At 47.2% G+C, this 20,343-nt stretch overlaps 1 protein-coding gene across 2 annotated transcripts in view; it reads right to left on the reverse strand.

Annotated features, from left to right (window-relative positions):
* The window catches only part of ATP9B (ATPase phospholipid transporting 9B (putative)), a 3,609,114-nt gene that overhangs the window by 2,218,849 nt on the left and 1,369,922 nt on the right, over positions 1 to 20,343 (reverse strand). For both annotated transcript variants that reach the window (XM_069620656.1, XM_069620655.1), the window contains exon 10: positions 9,579 to 9,654. In XM_069620656.1, the coding sequence (XP_069476757.1) occupies positions 9,579 to 9,654 (76 nt within the window). The remainder of the gene's footprint in view (positions 1 to 9,578; positions 9,655 to 20,343) is intronic.

A 20,343-nucleotide genomic window follows, 5' to 3' on the forward strand; every position in this document is an offset into this window, starting at 1 on the left:
GGTCTTCCGGAAACTTTGACGGTCTTCGCCCTTGACAGGTGCTGAATTTCACCGACAACGGATCCCCGCTGTTGGCAGATGGAGAGAAGAGCACACAAGCTCTTTCGGAACAAAAATAGAACCATTTTCCATGAAAAAAAAAAAACGAGAAAATGTAGAAGTAGTTTGCAGAGCAAACTCGAGGACTCCCAACACTGAAGCATGCAATGAAAATGCGAAGATGGCTGCCAGAGAAGGGGCTCAAGGAGAGGACTGTCATTGGCTGGGGGCAGTATGACTCAGAGGAAAGTGATTGGTTTATGGGGGAAATACAGTTTGTAAGTGAAAGTGATAATGTTTTTCTTTTACCGAGGATTCCCAACCTTACCACAGGGATTATTCATGAGCATGTGAATCCATGCCAGACCCCATGCTGGAGAATTGTGAAGTGGTCCTGTAACGGGCCAAGCCAAACCTGGTGCACATTCAAAAGTTTTTGATGCTTGATTTAAAATTGATATTGGTCCGAGTCCGGCTGAGGGAGACTAATTGTGTAGAAGGGATCTGAACCAGGCAGTGGAGGATCCAGGGTGAACCATAAGTCACCCGAAAAGGAAGAACCTACGAACATTGTGCGATAAAGTGAAAGGTGAAAGACAGGCTCGAGCCTGGTAGAGGGAAGCCTGTGCAGAACTTTATGCTAAAAGGATCTAAGCCCGGTTGAGGGGAATCCGGGGTAGATAGTGAATCATAGTTGTGAAAATCTAGAAGGGAAAATAACTTGTCTATCTGGTTGTATCAGGCCCTTCGAGTGAAGAGACTTTTGAGAAGCAATGAGACTTGCGCTCTGGAGGCCCTGATGCTGATGAGTGAACTGTAGCCTTGTGCTAAAGAAGCCAGAGACTGTGCTATGCTAGAGTGAACTGCCTTATCCTGTAGTAAAAACATGGGAAGGTAGGCCAACAGCCTGAAAACCTGACATATCATTTTGAACACTTCTTTCTCTTTTATAACATTATTTCCCACACCATTTGTATTTAGAGGTAATGATTGGCAATAGGTTTTTTAGTATAGGCCCTTTTATTTTGACAAGACACCTGTCAGTTCCAACACTTTCTCTGGTGCTCAATTCGTTGTCTTCTGACCCACTACCCCCCTCCGACTCGTCACCTGCAGAGCTGGAGTCTGAATGATAATGTACAGGGCTCTCTCTATACGGCTGCAGCTGTGGTGACAGATGCCTGCCTCGATAAGAAGCCACATTGGCCACCTGTGAACGGTAGCACTGAGGCCCTTTCACCGAGGCAGGCGAATATCAGGGGAAAAAGCCCTTGGCAGAAAAAACCCTCTGGTGGAGAAGTCATCCTGACGAAGGAGTAGCGGATGCGGAGCGTTCGAAGAAGAGTTCTTTTTCCAGGAAGGTAAGTGCAGTCCAACCGTTAACAACTGGAATACGAAGTTGGATCCAGAGGAAGCCGAAGCGGAAAGTGGCAAGGGAAACGGAGGCTGAGGATAAGAGTGAAAAATAAGAAAAATGGGAGCCAGAGAACGGCAGAGAAGGGTGGAGCAAGTAAGAGGGGAAAACGGAGACGGAGGGAAGAGAGAGCGGAAGAGAAAGAGTCAGCGGGAACCAGGAAACGGGTACCCGTGGAGAACGAGGAAAAACACAGGGAGCGCTGAAACCAGAACCGGAGAGAAAGTGAAAGCAAAAACTCCAACGTTGCAACACGCGGCTCGTTGGGAGGAAGGTAGTATAGTACCTCCCTGTCAGCCGCGCATCGGCAACCTGGGAAGAAAAAGACTAGAGCGCCACCATAGGTTAGAGAAAGCATGACGGAACATTCAATGGCCGCCCCAACGGAAGCGATTCCACTGCTTCCAAGAATTTGGGCGCATGACAGTATGCCCCCTCTTCAGGGCGGACCCTGCGGGCTTCCCCGGGTGTGCCCTATGGAATCTACGCAGGGGTATGGGAGCGTGGACATGAGAGGAAGGTTCCCAAGAATCTTCAGATCTTGGATAACCCTTCCATCCAATAAGGTATTCCACCCGTCTCCTGCGAAATCTGGAGTCGAACATATGAGAAACTTCGTATTCCTCCTCAGAATCAGGCAACACATTTTTGTAGTTAGACTGGGAGCGACCAAGTGAATGTGAAGTACAGGGTTTGAGAAGAGAAGAATGAAAAAAGAGGACAAATCTTCCTAAGGTTAGGAGGTAACTTGAGTTTAAAGGCTACTGGGTTGATCTTAGAAAGTATGGTGAAAGGACCCAGAAACCGAGGGGATAGTTTAGAGGGGTGAACCCACCGAGGAAGAAATCTTGTAGAAAGCCAGACCTTCGAGCCAACATCCCATTCGGGACCTTTCTGACAGTCTTTGTCAGCCTGCTGTTTGTTTCTTTGTGCAGTCACTTCAAGACTTGAGCGGGCGGTTGAATTAGCCTCCTTAATCGTGCAACTCATCAATCGCTGGAAGGTTGGACTGCCGTTGAGTTGTATGATGGATGCTCCAAGGATGGAAACCATAGGAGCAGTAGAAGGGAGACATGATTATAGCCGTGTGGGTAGAGTTGTTGTATGCAAATTCGGCCATAGCTAATAGAGGCTTCCAGTTGTCCTGCTGTTATATATGATATGATATGATATGGCATTTATAACGCGCCTATACACAAATGTTTCAAGGTGCGGCGAGGCAGGGGAGGGAAAACAGTGGAAAGACAGACTAACGATCCTACTAGGCCAGGTGTCATTCAGATCACGCAAGTGCAAGGGTAGGGAGAGTGGGAAGCGCAGTACATGGGATAGAAGAATAAATATGATAGGTAAAAGCGGCCTGATGGTGGCAAGTGCAAGGTAGAGCAGACAAGTGCTGGTGGCGGGAGAAGGGGGACTGTAGGGATACAGAAAACAGTCCTTAAGTGCGGGGGTTGGTTGCAATAGCAACGAAGATACTGCTTGATCGTTGCGTTGGTCCTTTCCGTTTGGCCATTGGATTGCGGATGGTATCCAAACGATAGAGACCTTTCTATACCCAACAGGTGACATACAGCCTTCCAGAATCTTGAAGGGTATTGTGTTCCTCTGTCCAATATCACTTTGTCAGGCAGCCATGGAGACGGAACATGTCTCAGAGGAACACTCTTGCCATTCCTTCAGCTGACGGAACCTGGTGCACAGGAGAGAAGTGTGCCATCTTGGTGTAAGTGTCAACAGTCACCATAATACAAGTACAAGAGTACGACTTTGGCAAGTCGACAATGAAGTCAGTGGTAGCGGTACCCCAAGGACGAATCGGAAGTGGAATCTGTTCTAAGAGTCCAATGGGTTTCTCCGTTAGATATCTGGCTTTTGCACAGACAGGACAACCTTCTACATATGACATTTCTTCCTGTTTCAGATTGGGCCAATAATACGTGCGTTGAATCAGATCTAGTGTTCCCGACCATCCTCTGTGAACCGCCGCTGGATGGTTCTGGCACCAGTACAGGATTTTCTTGCGAAGACTGCCAGTAGGGATATATAGCAGGTTTCCTTTCAACCTGAATCCTCCTTCTTCTGTGATGCCATCGGGTAAGGGGGTTTGAGACTCCCGTTTTTGGGCTATGGCATGTCTAACTTGTTGTAAAAAAGTGTCAACCATGACTATGACTCGATTGTTGGGGAACATACATTCCGAATTATGTGGTGGTAAATCTTCATTGGTCCTCTTCCGCGACAGCACATGCGCCAATGTGTTCTGATTGCCCGGAATATAGGTAATCTGAAAATCATACTGTGCAAAATAATGGGCCCATCTAGCTTGGCGGGAGTTCACACACTCCATGGTCTCCAAAACCTTTAAGTTGCGATGGTCTGTGTGAATAGTGAAAGGATGGATTCCGCCCTGAAGAAGATCCCTCCACTCTTCACAAGCTTGCTTCATAGCTAACAGTTCTTTTTCTAACACAGAATAATTCCTTTGGCTAGAAGACAGGGTTTTGGAGAGATAAGAAATAGGGTATTCAATGCCCTCTTCCTCCTGGAGCAGTACTGCCCCTATCGCCGCGGCAGATGCATCTGTTTCTATGATGAAAGGTTTGGTTTGGTCCGGTTGTTTGAGTATAGGGGCTGAGCAGAACAGATGTTTGAGATGTTTGAAACTGTCCTCAGCAGCCTCAGGCCAGTGAAACCGACCAACACTCTTTTTAAGGAGATTGGTGATGGGCAGTACTTCTCTTAAAAAGTTAGGTATAAACCTGCGGTAAAAATGTGCTAGTCCCAAAAACCTTTGAATTTCTTTGACGGAAGTGGGAGACTGCCTATCTAAAATATTGTTGACCTTCTTCTCTTCCATCTTGATGCCGTTTTCAGAAAGGATGAATCCTAAGTATGAGATTGAATTAGCTCCACATACACATTTGTCTGGTTTGGCTAAAAGCCGTTTTTCCTGGAGTCGTTTCAGTATTTCGATGACTTGTCGAGCGTGGCGCGTGGGATTCTTTGAGAAAATAAAGATGTCATCTAGATAGATGATCACAGAAATAAACTTGAGATCAGAGAAGAGTCTGTCCATAAACCTCTGGAATATGGCTGGAGCATTGACTAAGCCAAGAGGCATCACCTGATATTCATAAAGACCAAAAGGAGTACGAAATACAGTCTTCCATTCGTCTCCTTGGCGGATGAGTAGCAGGTGATAAGCGCTTCTGAGGTCTAATTTCGTGAATATTTTTGCCCCCTGTACAGCTTCCAGGATGTCGTTTATGAGTGGCATGGGGTAACCAGTCTCGGATCGTGACCTTATTCAAGCCGCGAAAGTCAATACAAGGCCGCAATTCTAACGAATCCCTTTTGGGAATGAAAAACAGGGGAGCCCCAGCAGGAGACTTGGAAGTCTGAATAAGGCCGTTCTCAAGATGGTTGTCGAGATATCGTCTGAGGGCATTCTTTTCTGATTGAGAGAGCGAGAACATGCGTCCGAATGGAACCAAAGAGCCCGGAACCATCTCAATCTTCAGGCCTATGTGGGGGGAGCTCCAATGGTAGTTTCATCGTAAAGACTTGTGCGAAGTGAGTATACTCTACGGGCACCGAGTGACTTCCCACCGTTCCCTCTTGGCTCGTTACCATGGCTTGTACCTTAGCCACATACAGCTGTGAGAGTCAATGCTGCTTGCAATGTTCTGATAAGAAAGCCAACTGATTTTTGAACCAGTCAATGTGAGGATTGTGCTTACGAAGCCATGATATGCCTAGAATGATGGGAAAATGGGCTGCCCGAATGTCGTCGAATCTGAGGGATTTTGTGTGTTGAAAGATTTTTAGCTGAAGATCTTCAGTCTGGTGTGTTATTGGACCCTAGGATAAAGGGGAACCGTCAACTCCTTCCACTTTCTGGTCTTTGGGTCGTTCGAGTCTTGCAGTGCCCATCTTAGTTGCCCAATAAGTGTCCATGAAGTTGCCGGCTGCTCCGGAGTCTAGCAGAGCCAAAGCTTCTATCCAATCTGATCTTCCTTTGACGTTAACTGAGATCGCCAAAAGCCGATAGTCTTCAGTCTGTTGCATAGAAGAGACTGGGAGGGAAATGTAGGGACTGGCAGAGGATTTGATCGCTCGGATGCTTGTCCCTTTTAGCTCCGAGGGTGGTCGTTTCCTGACCTTCGAGACGACAATTCAGTGCATCCTTGAATGGTATGGATGTCTGAAGCACAGTAGGCGCACAATCCTCTTCTCGACGTTGTCTTTCTTCTAGAGAGAGTGGCCCTCGAGTGGTGCCTATCTGCATAGGTTCGTCTTGTCATGCAGCTGCGGCAGGAGTTGGAGGAGAAGACAAGGGTCTTTCCGGCATAGTTCTCCATCGGATCCTTCTTTTCTCGTTCTGTCTTTCTATCAGACGGTTTTCAATCTGGAGAACTGAAGAGAATAAATTGTTCAAAGAGGTAAGCCTTGAGGATCTCGCCAGCTCATCTTTGATCTCTTCTTTCAGACCACGTCTGAAAATGGTGTACTGAGCTTGTTCTGGCCACCCTGCCTGAGTGGCTAAAGTCTTGAACATTGAAATGTACGATAGCACGTTCATGGACCCTTGTTGAGCATCAAGTAAATCTTTGCATGCCTTAGGAGTGACTGAAACCCTTCAAAATCTCGGAGAACCGAATTTTCCGCCGTAACCAGGGGTGTGGCCCATGCCAAGGCATTACCCGTCATTTTAGAGATGAGAAAGCCCACCTTGGCTTGGCTAGTACCATACATGACATGTCTGAATGTGAAATATACTTTACAAGCATCGAGGAACTCCTTCACATTCTTGGATGTGCCATCGAATTTGCATATGGATAATGGCATAGGTGGCAACTCAGGAGCAGGTAAGGGTTCCCTGCTTAATACCAACTGTTTAAGTACAAGGTTTTCTGCCTTTAGGGTTTGTACTTCTTGCAAAATCATCCGATTCTTGTTCTTTAGGGTCTGGACCTCTTGGGATAACGACTGCACAGCACCCACTAGCTCCTGAACTTGTTCTGCAGTGGCCATGTTCTGTTGGCGTTGGAATCTGTCAGTTCCGACACTTTGTTTGGTGCTCAATTCGTTGTCTTCTGACCCACTACCTCCCTCTGACTCCTCACCTGCAGAGCTGGAGTCCGAATTATAGTGTACAGGGCTCTCTCTATACGGCTGCAGCTGTGGTGACAGATGCCTGCCTCGATAAGAAGCTGCAGTGGCCACCTGTGAACGGTAGCACTGAGGCCCCCTCACCGAGGCAGGCGAATATCCGGGGAAAAAGCCCTTTGCAGAAAAAACCCTGTGGTGGAGAAGTCGTCCTGACATAGGTGTAGCTGATGCGAGCCTTCAAAGGAGAGTTCTACTTTTTCTAGGAAGGTAAGTGCAGTCCAATCGGTAACAACCGGAATACGAACGTCCGTATACTCTGGCGAGGAAAATTAGGAAAACAGCCTTCGCGAAGTTGGATCCAGAGGAAGCGGAAAGCGGCAAGGGAAATGGAGGCTGAGGATAAGAGTGAAAAATAAGAAAAATGGGAGCCAGAGAACGGCAGAGAAGGGTGGAGCAGGTAAGAGGGGAAAACGGAGAAGGAGGGGAGAGCGAGCGGAAGAGAAAGTCAGCAGGAACCAGGAAACGGGTACCCGCGGAGAGCGTGGAAAAACGCAGGGATCGCTGAAACCAGAACCGAAGAGAAAGCAAAAGCAAAAACTCCAACGTTGCAACGCGCGGCTCGTTCGAAGGAAGGTAGTAAAGTACCTCACCGTCATCCGAGCATCGGCAACCTGGGAAGAAAAAGACTAGACTGCCACCATAGGTTACAGAAAGCACGATGGAACATTCAATGGCCGCCCCAACTGAAGCGATTCCACTGCTTCCAGGAATTCGGGCGCATGACAACACCACTGCGATATTATTTGATGGTTGGAGCTTTCTCCCATCTGTAGATTTAGGTTTAGATTGGCGTTTATCATACCCTTTTTGAAGTTCAATAAACACCCTTGAACTGTGGTCGCGTGTGCCCGTCTTACTGCCTTCCTTACAGTCAGGACACAGAAGAGGCTGCCTTCCCCCTGGCCACCTGGGAGGAGACTTTAGGTAGGGTCTTTGTGAGGACTCTGCAGGATTCATCACAATACCTTCAGTCTGAAAAGCATTTGGGGCGGACGGTGGTGGAGATTCCGGCTAGTAATAATTTTGCGTATCCCTAGAGAAGAGGTCTACAACATTCAACTCCCCAGCTGTTTTGGACTACAAGTCCCATTAGCCCTAACACAATGATGAGGGCCCTTGAGAGTTGTAGTCCAAAACATCTGAATAGCTGCAGTTTACAGACCCATGGCGTAAGGAAAGGGGGTATCATAAGTACTTGCTAGTAGGTGTATGCAGAGTCTATATCACAGGAGCTTAGGAAGGGGACGCAAGGCCAACGGGGCATAAAACAAATAAGCAACCCAAGGTGTCCAAGAAAATATGCTGGGTCACTATCAATATCCTTTGACTGAGTTACTAAAATAGCCTGCAAAGGGCTATTTCCTTTGAAGTGGGTTTTTATAGACCAGGGAACTGGATTTGGACAATAGGGCCCTTGCATCTGTTTTGCTATACTTCCATCGGGACACATTTACACAAAGTTATCCCTCGTTAGTTTAGTCCAACCACTAGGCCCTTTATGTGTTCACCCAACCACCCCAATAGTTGATACAAATTGGTTAATTCTTGTATGTTGTGTGTTCTACTGCTCTCATACCATGAAAGATCCAGAAGCTTGCAGAGAGTTATATCACAGACATTGGCAGAGAGCAGCCGCAAAGAAGGAGAAAAACACAAGAGTCTGTTAGGGTTTCTTCTCAGACTCTGGTGAAACCCAGATAGTCAGCTGAGGGCTGGCTGTACCTCACACCGAAAGAGGCCAGATACCAAGAAGGAGAAGACAAGAACCTGTGAGACAATACAGAGGGCTCTATCTGAGATCATGGCAGATACTAAAATCTCACTAAAATCCTTATTTCAGATACTGGCAGGTGTCAGAAAGAGATAAGATAGCCTGTTGAGGGTTCCCTCCCCAATCTTGAGAGAAACCAGGAGAGCTTGGCCCAGGAGCGTTTACCTATGGGTGGATGGTTTTAAACACACAGTCAAGCAAAATCCCTAAGCAAGGGAGAAGAAATACTTGGTGATAGAAATGTCTCAAATTTAACACCACATGCCCAGAAGAGTGACCCGTGGATAGAAGGTGGCAATAGGCGAACCTGACCTGTATCGTAAGGCAAGAGGGAGGTGAACATGTAGGTAGACAAAGCCATAAAATGAGCTGGACACTACAACACTTAGATTGTGGTGCACAAACGCACGCTGGAACCATGACACTATGAAGACAAAAACTGAGCTAGGTACGGAACTCCTGAGACCTTTGGTTCAAACCAAGAAGCCTACTGAGTGCTATACTCAGAGACTAGATGATTTTTATGGATTCCTAAGAATGAACAGCATTCCGTTAGTTAGGACCTTCAATCAGGTTTAGTTAAAACCCTCCTGACAGCTTTAGTACAAACATCCAATATTATTTCTAGATTCCCATAGACGAAGTACGTGGTATGCCCACCATACCGGTTGTGCTCGACAAAATAAGAGTTGAACCACATTTGGAGGTTCAGTGCAATCTGCTGACCCATGATTATACTTATTTCTTACGTAACATTTGCCATAATCATGTACAACACGTTGGTAAAAGCTCTTTATACATAAAAGACCTATATTGTAAAATACTAACTGTTAACAAATACTGTGATGCTCATTGGCGTCATCCATTCGCCTTTCCAGTATTGTAAATCAGTACACGTCCTCCAAGTTGATGCTGTATTCTATGCTAAATGTTAAAATGTATATCTCAGTTTCCTAAGGGTGAAATGGACTATGAACTTGCCCAATACCAATTTCTACTCTTGGCATAAGGTACATTATGGGCATTGATAAGCATCTGATCAAGACCACGAAACATAAATAACTAATAAAACAAAATGGATCCTTTGGCCTTCTACTCCTGTATTTACCCATTCAGTGAATTATTTTGCTGATTTGACCACATTTTGACTGGAAATACATAAAACAAATAATCTCTTACCCGAAGCAACTACAGTACTTGCCCACAATGTATTTTCTATGCCGAGGCTTTCATGTATTGATGGGTCACTATCTTCCTGTGAACACAAACACACACAGAAAATCAATAAAAATGCATTTGTCAGCTATTTGTGAGGACACATAAAAATATAAAAAAAATGTTAACACTCAGTAAACCTTAGACATCACGTAAGAAATTTCTAATTAAATTTTTAGATTACCTTGAAATACAGCTAACTTGGATTTTTACAGATGTGTACTATGTTTAAGAGCCTATGAAAAGGAACATTTTTGGGGCTCTAACTATAATGGTCCAATTTCCATGAGTCTTTTCTGCCACATGCATCATTATAGCATTTATTGACATCATTATTTACTACTTTTTCTATCCCATGCATACATTTGATTACCAGTCACTCAATGGAGAACATGGAAGCGATTAATAAAAATAGGTTAATTAGCCCCAATATTACCCTTCCAATTGACTTTGGTGGGGAGCCATTTTAAAGTTACTAAATCGCACTACCCGCTTTGGTTTTAAAACAAAATTTAGGCCCACGTGATCTCACCAAAAGGTACCAATAATAGACAATACATTCTTCAGCTCTCAAGTGCACTGTGTGACGAGATGTCAACAAAGGAAAACACGCTCACACTCTTCTGAAGGTTCAAGAGTGTTCATTTTAAAGTTGGCACATAAATAAGCATTATATGATCCCGGTGGTTTGGTATTTGGTGCTAGGTCTGTCCTGGTCTCTCTCGTCTGGTTTTCTCCCCACTATGGTAGGTCAGAACCAGGAGACAAAGGAGGATGACAAATGACTTACCTCTAGGTAATATTCTTTCTGATGGATGTTCCTCCCACAGATTCCTCATCTATAATATCCCCATCCCAGCACAGCTGTTCTCTGGAAACGTTTCCACCGCCAGGGGGCGCAGCGTGACTCTGCCTCGAATCAGCCCGACACCTCTACCGCCCCGCACTGGACGCAACATCAGGGTCAATATGCATAGGTAGCGGTGCGGCATCCCATGACCTCAGTTCCACCCTTTTTTCCCCACTCTGGAGCCGAGGAACCGTAGAACAGATGGTGTACTAGTCTCCTGCAAATAGGGGCTGGTGGGGAGGGCAATGAGGAATCTGTGGGAGGAACACCCATCCGAAAGAAAATAACCAAGAGGTAAGTAATTTGTTCTTCTAATGGATTCTTTCCTCCCACGGATTCCTCATCTATGATAGACTCCCAAAGCAGTATGTAATATTGAGGAGGGTGGAAGCAAGGCCACCACCTAAACCAGAACATTCTGAAGGACTGCCCTACCAAAACAGGCATCCTGGTCTGCAAGGCAACCAAGTAATGATGCTTAGCAAACGTTTGCAAAGGCACCCACGCTGCTGCCTGGCAAATGTCCAGGACAGGGACTCCCCATCTGGAGCGCAGAGGTTGTAGCCACTCCACTGGTAGAATGAGCTCTCAGACTCTTAGGCACATCTTAACAGCATTCTGGAGATGCACAGAATAATCCACCTGTACCGGGACTGTTTGGTCACAGCCCTTCCAGCACAAGCACCATTTTAACCAACAAAAAGCTGGTCATCTTTGCTAGCCTTCCTAGTACAAGAAACGTAGAACTTCAGGGTCCATAATGGATGCAGCCGATTGAATCGTTCCTCTGCCTTGGAACAGCGAGGCAAAGGAAGAAACAAGAAGATAAATCTTCTGAGAAAAATTGAAATTCTAAATCACTTTCGGCAAAAAGTAGGATCGCACTCTCAACGTCACAGTCTCTTTGGAAAAGAACAAATAGGGAGGTAAAACAGACGACTGGAGTTCACTCACCCATCTTGCGCAAGTGATTGCAACCAAAAATATCACCTATAAGTGTGATTAACGTAATAGAATAGGAATGAAGGGGCTGAAACGGAACACCCATAAGGATTCATTAAAACTACATTCAAATCCCACGCCAGAACCACAAACTGGTGGGGAGGAAATAGGTTACACAAGCCCCGCAAGAACTGCTTAACAGTGGGGAGATTGTGAAAAACAAACCCTGTTCCAGGTACCTCTTTAAACACCCATAGAGCGGCAAGGTAACCCCTTACAGTACTAATCAGGAGGTCTGCTTGGGCCAAGGAAAGTAGAAAATTAAATACGGGGGATAGAGGACAGGATCCAGATCCCTCTGGGCACCAAACCAAAAATGTACGCGACTTGCAGGCATACATGAATTTCGTAACGGCCTCCGAGCTGAAAGGAGCACATTGAGGATGTTGCCCTTCAAACCCCACTCCTTATACCTCAGCCTCTCAGTAGCCCAGTATGAAGTTTCAGGCTGCTGAGGTTGAGGACCCGCCCCTCAGATCTGGAGAGAAAGTTGACTGTCCTTGGAAGGCACTATGGAGGGCAGATGGACATGTCCAGCAACTCAGGATACTAGGCCACAGGCCCAGCACGGAGTGATCAGGATTATCGTGGTTACGAAGAGGCGCAACCTCCTGAGAACCCGCGGAATGACCACGATTGGCAAGAGCACGTAAAGGGTGTTGAAAGTCTGCTTTATGGTCAGTGCATCTCCCAGAACTCCCCGATGAGATAATTCCTTGGAGCAGAACAACTCACACTTCCTGTTAACAATGGAGATGAAGAGATGCACTTGAGGAGCCCCCCAAAAGGAGAAGATCTATTGCAGAACTTCCTGGCAGAGCTCCCACTTGTCTGCAGGTTCTCTCTCTCTCCTAGCCATTTTCTTACTGTTGCTACTCTGTACCGAGCCCCTGGTCAAATCACCTCTTTCCTCTCAGAGTGGGCAGACCTCTCATCCTCCCCCCTGGCCTCAACCACTCAATTCCTCTTCCTTGATGACCTCAACATCCATCTTAATTCTCCCTGTTCGGCATCTGCGCTTTTTCCCTGACCTCTGCGATTCACTCTACCTCTCTATCCTCCCCTCTGGCCCGACTCACTCTGCTGGTCACACACTTGATGTCTTGATCTCCTCTGGCCACCCCCTCTCTATTCCCCTCACCACTCCTCTCTCCTGGAGTGATCACTGCCTCCTCTCCTCTCATCTTTCCATCTCTTCCTCTCAAGCCAAGCCTACCCCAAGACTGCCACCCACCTTCTCGGACATCTGACCCATGAAGCGTGCGTCAGTCAAGGCTTTTGCCGCCACCTTCTGGACCCCGCCCCTCACCCCAGGCTGACTCACACCCTGACACACTCCTTTCCCTGCTCTTCTACTCCATTTCTGCTACTCTTGATGCTCTTGCCCCCGTCATGAGGATCCGCTTGAAGTCCAAAGCCAAGTGCAATTCTTGGTAGGAATCTGACCTAGCTAAACTTAAACGTAGGTCTAGGGCAGCTGAGAGGAAATGGAGGGCTTCTTGTTCATCCCCTGACAAACTGGCTTACCGCCTGCTTCAAAGGCAATACCGACTCTCTGTCCGCACCAGGAAGAGTCCACATTCAAGCCCATGTCTCTGCGGCATCTAACAACTCGGCCAAACTCTTTAAAATCTGTAAGGAGCTGGCCAACTCTGCTGCAGTCTCCAACCCTCCTATTGCTTCCCAGGCTCTTTGCAATGCCCTTGCCTCTCACTTTATCTCTAAAATCCACGACATCTTGTCCACCTTCTCCTCCGCTCTCCCTCCTCTCCCCCTCCTTCTCTGCCTGCAGACCCTCCTTCAGCTACCCCCTCACCCTCTTTCTCCTCCTTTGCTCTTTTCTCCCCTAATGAGTTCGCTAGACAAGTCCGAACTATGAAAGCCTCATCAAAACAGGTACATTCCTGTTCCTCTAAAACCATTAAGGACCACATCAATACCCTTGCTCCGGCCCTTGCCGATTTCTGCAACCTATCCTTTGTCTCTGGATCTTTCCCCTCCCCTCTGAAGCACTCTCTTGTGCATCCTCTCCTTAAGAAACCCACAGCTGATCCTTCTTGTCTGGCTAACTATCGCCCAATTTCCATTACTCCTTTTTTGGGTAAACTCCTGGAAAAGCTGACCATCTCTCAGCTTAACCTTCATTCTGATTCTGTTGGTTCTCTCCATGACCACCAATCTGGCTTCAGAGCTGCCAGAGGCACAGAAACTTCTCTCCTGAACATCCGTTAAGATCTGCTCTCAAACCTTGACTCTAGCACTCCCTCTGTCCTCATCCTACTTGATCTCTCCCCTGCTTTCGACACGGTCAACCATACCACCCTGTTCAACGGTCTCTGTGCCAACCTGGGTATCACCGATCAGGCTCTGGCCTAGCTGACCTCGTTCCTCTCTGATCCACCCTCCAAGGTACAGCTTGGGTCCTTCCTATCTTCTATCTCCTTTCTACCTGTGGTGTTCCCCATGGGTCTAACCTCTCGCCCTGGCTTTTCAATCAATACCTCTCGCAACTACATTTCCATTTTCTGCTCTAATTTCCAGTGCTTTGCTGTTGACACCCAACTAATTTTCAGGCTTCCTTCAACCACCTCCTCTCCTTCCCTCATCTCTGTTTGCCTAATCGCCATTCAAAATTGGTATGCCGCCAACGATCTCTGTCTAAATGCCAACAAGACTGAGATCCTCCTCACTGGTACACCTTCACCATCCTTTCCCCTCACCCTCTGGCCGGCCTCCTTTGGCCCTCCTCCTACCCCTACCTGCGAGGCCAAGAACCTTGGGGTCATCTTTGACTCCACACTTGCCACTCCGCACACAGCTCTGATATCTCTAAAAAGTCAAACTTCCTACTTCACCTCCTCAGAGGTACTCTGCCTTTCCTCTCCTTCCCTCAGAAGCTTACCTTCTCCTAAGCTCTGGTTCTCTCTAGGTTGGACTACTGTAACCGCCTCTTTCTAAATCTACCTGCCTCCACTCTCTGCCCTTTACAACTAATCCAGCACAGGACTCCGGGACTTGTCCTTGGCCTCAAGCCCTGAGTTTGTATCTCTCCAGCTCTGAAATCCCTTCATCGACTCCCAGTGGATGCAAGGATTACTTCTAAAACCCTCTGCATTGTCCACAAGCCTTTCTGGGGTCTGGGTCTAAAATTCCTTCAACTATCCCTCTGTGAATACCTCCCCTCTCGAGCCCTTCGCTCCTCTACTTCTAACTCCCTCAGGGTCAGTCGTTTTTCAAAGTATCCAGCTGGGGGTAGATCTCTGTCTTTGGCTGGGGCCTCCCTTTGGAACAGCCTCCCTGCCATCTTGAAATTTGAGTAGAACCATCTCCGGTTCCGGAAGCACCTCAAGACCTTCCTCTTCGGTTCTGCCTTTGCCCCTCTTCTCCCCTGCTGATCTGTTTTCTCTTTCGGCACTGTGCACCTGGCCACCCTCTGTCCTTCAGGCCCAGGTACCTGCTCACCCTGCCACCCTCCTGCACTGCCTCCGGGCCAACCCTTTGTTAGGGAGAATTCTCTGGTTAGGCTGAATTTCCCTACCTAGTGAGTCCCCCAGCGGCTTTGCTGGATTTCTGGGGTTTAATTTTTTTCTCCTGCCAAGAGTGAGACTCTTTTACCCTCACTCTTGGACATGTTGAAGTGTGTTTTCTTGGTTAAACCTTGTGTTGAATGGGCTATGGGGTCTTTTACTCCATAGGGCCTCATGTATTTTTGTGATGTGGGTCACACAGCACCCTCTGTGCCGTGACCCAGGGGTGTCCTAGGGACTCCCCAACATAGACTCCATACCCTGGGACTGACTACTGTCTCCCAGGGCATGTAAAGTCACCAAAGACTTTGCTAGTCTTGAATCCTGAACAGAACCAGTACAAACCATCATATTGTGGACGTACTGGCTGGGGCAATTCGATTGCCCCAGGGTCTGTTAGTCGAGGGGGCACGTCTCCGTCCCCCCTGATCGAGTTTTGGCTGGTGGCAGTGGAAACTACTTTTTATATTCGACCGCGAATATTTCCCTATGGGATTTCCCATTGTTTTAGGCTAACACATTTAATTATTTATTTACGGTAGCCTTAAACATACCGCCGGTTTATATATTTATTTTTATAACTCCGGTTGGGACTTTTTGCCAAAACTTGATTCTAAAATGGCGTTGGTGTTCGCCTCTGTAACTCTGACCCAAAGTGGAGCCCTTTGTTCCACTTTTGGCGGGCTTCTCCACAGAAGCCCTCCAAAGTGGTGCCACTCTGTCTGGGGTACTTAGGAGGGGTGGAGGGGGATTTAGGCACCCTGGACTGAGTTACCTTGGTAACTCAAGTCGCACTCCGTCCTGATTGGCCCAAGTGGTGAGCCGCCCGGCTCACCACTTAGCATGTTTGAGTGACAGCTAGGCTGGGTGAATGGGGGTTTGCTGCATAAAAGCAGGGCTTTGGGGACTGGGACTTCAGAAGTCGCCACAGGACCAAGAATCCGACGAGGGAAGAGCTGAGCCGACCTGCTTCGACGACACCACCCGGTGGAGCCCTGCTGAACCGTCTCACCACTTTTTCCCGACGACCGAGGAGAACTCTTAACGGAGTGGCTCCTTCCCTTGACTGGTGGGGACAACCAGTTTTCGCCTTCTTTCCGTCCTTTTGAGGTATCTCGTGGCCGCCTTGCCTGTGCCAAGCACCCCGGCATCCGGAATACCACACTTTACCCCCATACCGCGAAAGTCGGTACCAACCCTTGAACCGGAGGACTCCGCGGCTGGTTTCTTCCCGGGCAGTGCTACGACCTTTCTCTTCTGCTCTTCAGCGAGATATTCTTCTCCCCTGACCGACGTCGAGCCTTGCTGTCGCTGCCTGGAACAAACTGCCCCCGCTGGAGGATCCTTTCCGCTTAAGGTACTGTGTTCCGCCTGGCTTCCCTTGCTACCGACTGTACGGGGTAGATTTAGTCCCCGGCTTTCGAACCTGGGAGTGCCTGGGACACTTTGGCTAAACTTTCTGAGCCACTCTAAACTCTTTTTGACTCTTTGCAAGACTTTGAATCTCTAACTAACAGTGTGATCTTGGGCACATTTTCGCTCCGGCTACTCTAAGAGTGGGCCCTGCCTAGTGACTTTTGCTCACCTGTGACTTTATTCTTCTTTAAGCCTATTGCAAGTGTTCTGGACCTTAGAGTGGGGTGTCTAACCTATTTCTGCTTTTTCTCTCCCTTTCTTGGAAACTACTAGAGTGTCATCTAACGTTAAGCACTCACCTCTGTTTTAATTAAGTGGTGTTAACCTAGAGTTGTCTAGATAGGAGAAAGGATTGAATTTACTTTCAGTATAACTGTGTTGAAGTGCTTTTACTATATTTTTGCTAGAGTGTTTTTAACTTATGTGTATTTTAAATAAATAACTATATACTTTTGAAACCAAGCTCTGGTCAGTGTTTGCTTGTGCTATTGTGTTTTGGTACATATTGTGTATACTTTACATACTGCCTAACTCTGCTTGAGAGAAGTCTGACTGCTCAGCCACAGCTACCAGGTAAATCTGGGTGGTACAGACTGCTACCAAAGGGGTTTACTGCTCTACCTGTAGTCTTAAATCTTTTGCAGTGTTCCCCAAGGGAACTGCACAGGTTTCTGCCTAACACTGGTGTACAGCGGTGGGATTTGTATTGAGTATACATTTTATTGTGCTTTAGATACCTTAGTGCAACTAACCACAAAGCTTAGCACTGAAAAAGTAAAACCTCTAACATGTCAGTTATAGAAAGCTATAGTCAAGAGTCCCTTGCAGCCAAAACTGCTGATTGTTTAAGAATGCTCTGTAAACATAAGGATCTCCTGACTAAGGGCAAGAAAATGGAGCTGATTGAAAGATTGTTAGCTAACCAAAGTCTGGGTGATGGTTCAGAGGAACCTACCACTCCAGCAACTGTAGATGACAGTGTTGAAGTTAACATGGAACAAAATGTTGATGTTTCTGAGGAAGAGTCAGAAGAGGAGGGTGAGGCTGTTGTAACTGTCCCCCCTAGGCCTCTGCCTGCTCTACCTGCTGTGCCTACTGGACCTTTACCAGGTCCCACATTTAGTCCTCAGTACTTTGAACTAGAGAAAATGAAGCTAGAATTGGAGTATAAGAAACTGAATGCTCAAACTGACAAAGAACTAAGGCTAAGGGAAATGGAGCTCAAGTATGACTTAGAAATGAAGAAATTATCTGTTGAGAATGTTTCTCTCTCTGGCTCCTCTAGAAGTTCCAGTCCTAAAAGACCCCGGATGCCTAAAGAATTGGTTGGTATGTATGAGCCTAAGTTGGATGTGTTGGATTGGTTGTCTCTGTTTGAATATAATCATGGGCTCCAGAACATCACAGGAAATGACTTACTCACCTGGTTGTTCTCTAGGCTTCCCCCTGTTGCAACTGATGTGGTAATGGAGATGGGGGAGGAGGATAGAAAGGACTATGAATGTGTGAAACTAGCTTTGATAGCTAGGTTTGGGAAGACCCCTTCCCAGTATCTTAAGAGGTTTAGGAGCCTCAAAAAGCATGATGGTACCCCTTGGGCTACCTGGGTGAGTGAATGTTTGAAAAACTTAGAGGGATGGATTAAGGGTTACAAGGTGAACACTTATGAAGGTATGAAGAATTTGTTTATGTTGGAGACTATTTATGATGCCTGCTCTCCTGAGCTCAGACAACACTTGGCTGATTCCAAGGAATTAGATTCCCGGAAGCTAGCTAAGGCTGCTGACTTGTGGGTTGCCAACAGGGCCACTCACAAGGATTCTGGGGTAACTCAGAAGAAGGATGGGGAGAAACAGCCTAAAAAAGACTCCAAAGAGAATTCTAATAATTCCTATCCCAAAGAGGGCCCCAAACCACAAAATAACCAGGGTAAGCCACATGGGAAACCTAGTCAGGCTACTGTACCTTCTGGCCACAAACCAGAAGGAGGTCAGAACAAGCCACCCTTCCAGAGAGCATTTGGACAATGCTATGTCTGTCAGGGTACTGACCATATCAAAGGAGATCCCAAGTGCAAGGGTAAACCTGCAGGGATCAGCACAGTCTCCTTAGCCTTCACTCCTGAGGATGAAGTACAGATGGCTAGTGCCCACTTTGAACTCTTTGCTGAAGAACCCTTGGGTCTTCAAGCAACTGTAAACTTAGAGCCTATGGGTCTGGTTAGTCCCCAGAATAGGGTTGTGTATAACTCCCTACCTGTTAACTCTAAGGTGTATTATGTGGACAGTGTTCTTGTCAATGGCCAGGATACTCCTGCCAGGAGAGACACTGGGGCCAGCAGAACAGTAGTGGATGAAAGCTTCTTTCAACCTGAGGATGTGGCCAAAGCACCCAAAGGTCCCACTAAGCTGTCTGGAGGCCCTGTCCAAATGGTTCCTATTCTACCAGCCCTCATTCAATGTAACAACATGACAGTAAGGATCCCTGTCAGTGTTCAGGCTGAGGTACCTGGGAAGGTCCTGTTGGGGAATGACCTAAGAACTCTAGGAGTAGTGTCACATACCCCCAGGCCTCCCAGTATGGAGAAGCAGAACTTAACCAAATTGGCTAGAAAGGCTACCTTGAAGGACCCTTCTAAGCCTGTGGGACCCTCTACTGAGAACCCCACTACAAGCCCTGGTGTTAGTAAGTTGACCTCTAACCCAGGCACATTTCAGGATAGTATGCTAGGAACATGGGAGCCCCAACCAAGCTCCACCCTTGTTCCCCTAGTTTCCGAGTCTCTGACCCCCCCTGCTTCTGAGGAAGAGGTGGATAGACCAACTAGGCCCCTATCTGGACCTGAGAGAACTGGTAATTCTCAGTGCTGGTGGAAAACCAGAAAAGAAAAGTCTAAGGCCAAAAACCTTCGGACTGTTGGACCTTCTACTGAAGACCCCAACTCCAATCCTAATATTAGGGGGGAAACTCCTAAAATAGGTAAAGGTAGATCTAAGAGGAAGGGGAAGCAGGTACATTGCCTAACCCCAACCCCTCCAACCAAGAGGCCTAAGACCCAACCTGCTCCCACAAGAGAGGTGGTGAGGAACCTTGGAGGCCCCTCTAGATCTAAGGGAATCCTTTATAAGGACCCCTTCAAAAAGCCTAACATAGGTTCAGAAGTTGTACCAACTTCTGAGGGACTGGTCAACCAGATCCCCTATAACAAAAAGACTGATGTTCCTCAAAGGGTCTGTAGGTCCGTTAGCTTGCAAAAGAAAACCTTTGAGTTCTCCATTGAACATAGGTCAAGGTGTCACCATCAAAATGCTGATGGACTCTCTAGGATGTATATCATCGACTAGAGGTATGAGGTTCATCCAGGAGTGGATTAAATCCTCCTGTCCCTTAGTCTGGGGGGGGCGAGTGTTAGGGAGAATTCTCTGGTTAGGCTGAATTTCCCTACCTAGTGAGTCCCCCAGCGGCTTTGCTGGATTTCTGGGGTTTAATTTTTTTCTCCTGCCAAGAGTGAGACTCTTTTACCCTCACTCTTGGACATGTTGAAGTGTGTTTTCTTGGTTAAACCTTGTGTTGAATGGGCTATGGGGTCTTTTACTCCATAGGGCCTCATGTATTTTTGTGATGTGGGTCACACAGCACCCTCTGTGCCGTGACCCAGGGGTGTCCTAGGGACTCCCCAACATAGACTCCATACCCTGGGACTGACTACTGTCTCCCAGGGCATGTAAAGTCACCAAAGACTTTGCTAGTCTTGAATCCTGAACAGAACCAGTACAAACCATCATATTGTGGACGTACTGGCTGGGGCAATTCGATTGCCCCAGGGTCTGTTAGTCGAGGGGGCACGTCTCCGTCCCCCCTGATCGAGTTTTGGCTGGTGGCAGTGGAAACTACTTTTTATATTCGACCGCGAATATTTCCCTATGGGATTTCC

This window comes from Ambystoma mexicanum, chromosome 5q, assembly GCF_040938575.1.
Source record: "Ambystoma mexicanum isolate Mex_15411 chromosome 5q, UKY_AmexF1_1, whole genome shotgun sequence".
In the NCBI taxonomy this organism is placed as follows: domain Eukaryota; kingdom Metazoa; phylum Chordata; class Amphibia; order Caudata; family Ambystomatidae; genus Ambystoma; species Ambystoma mexicanum.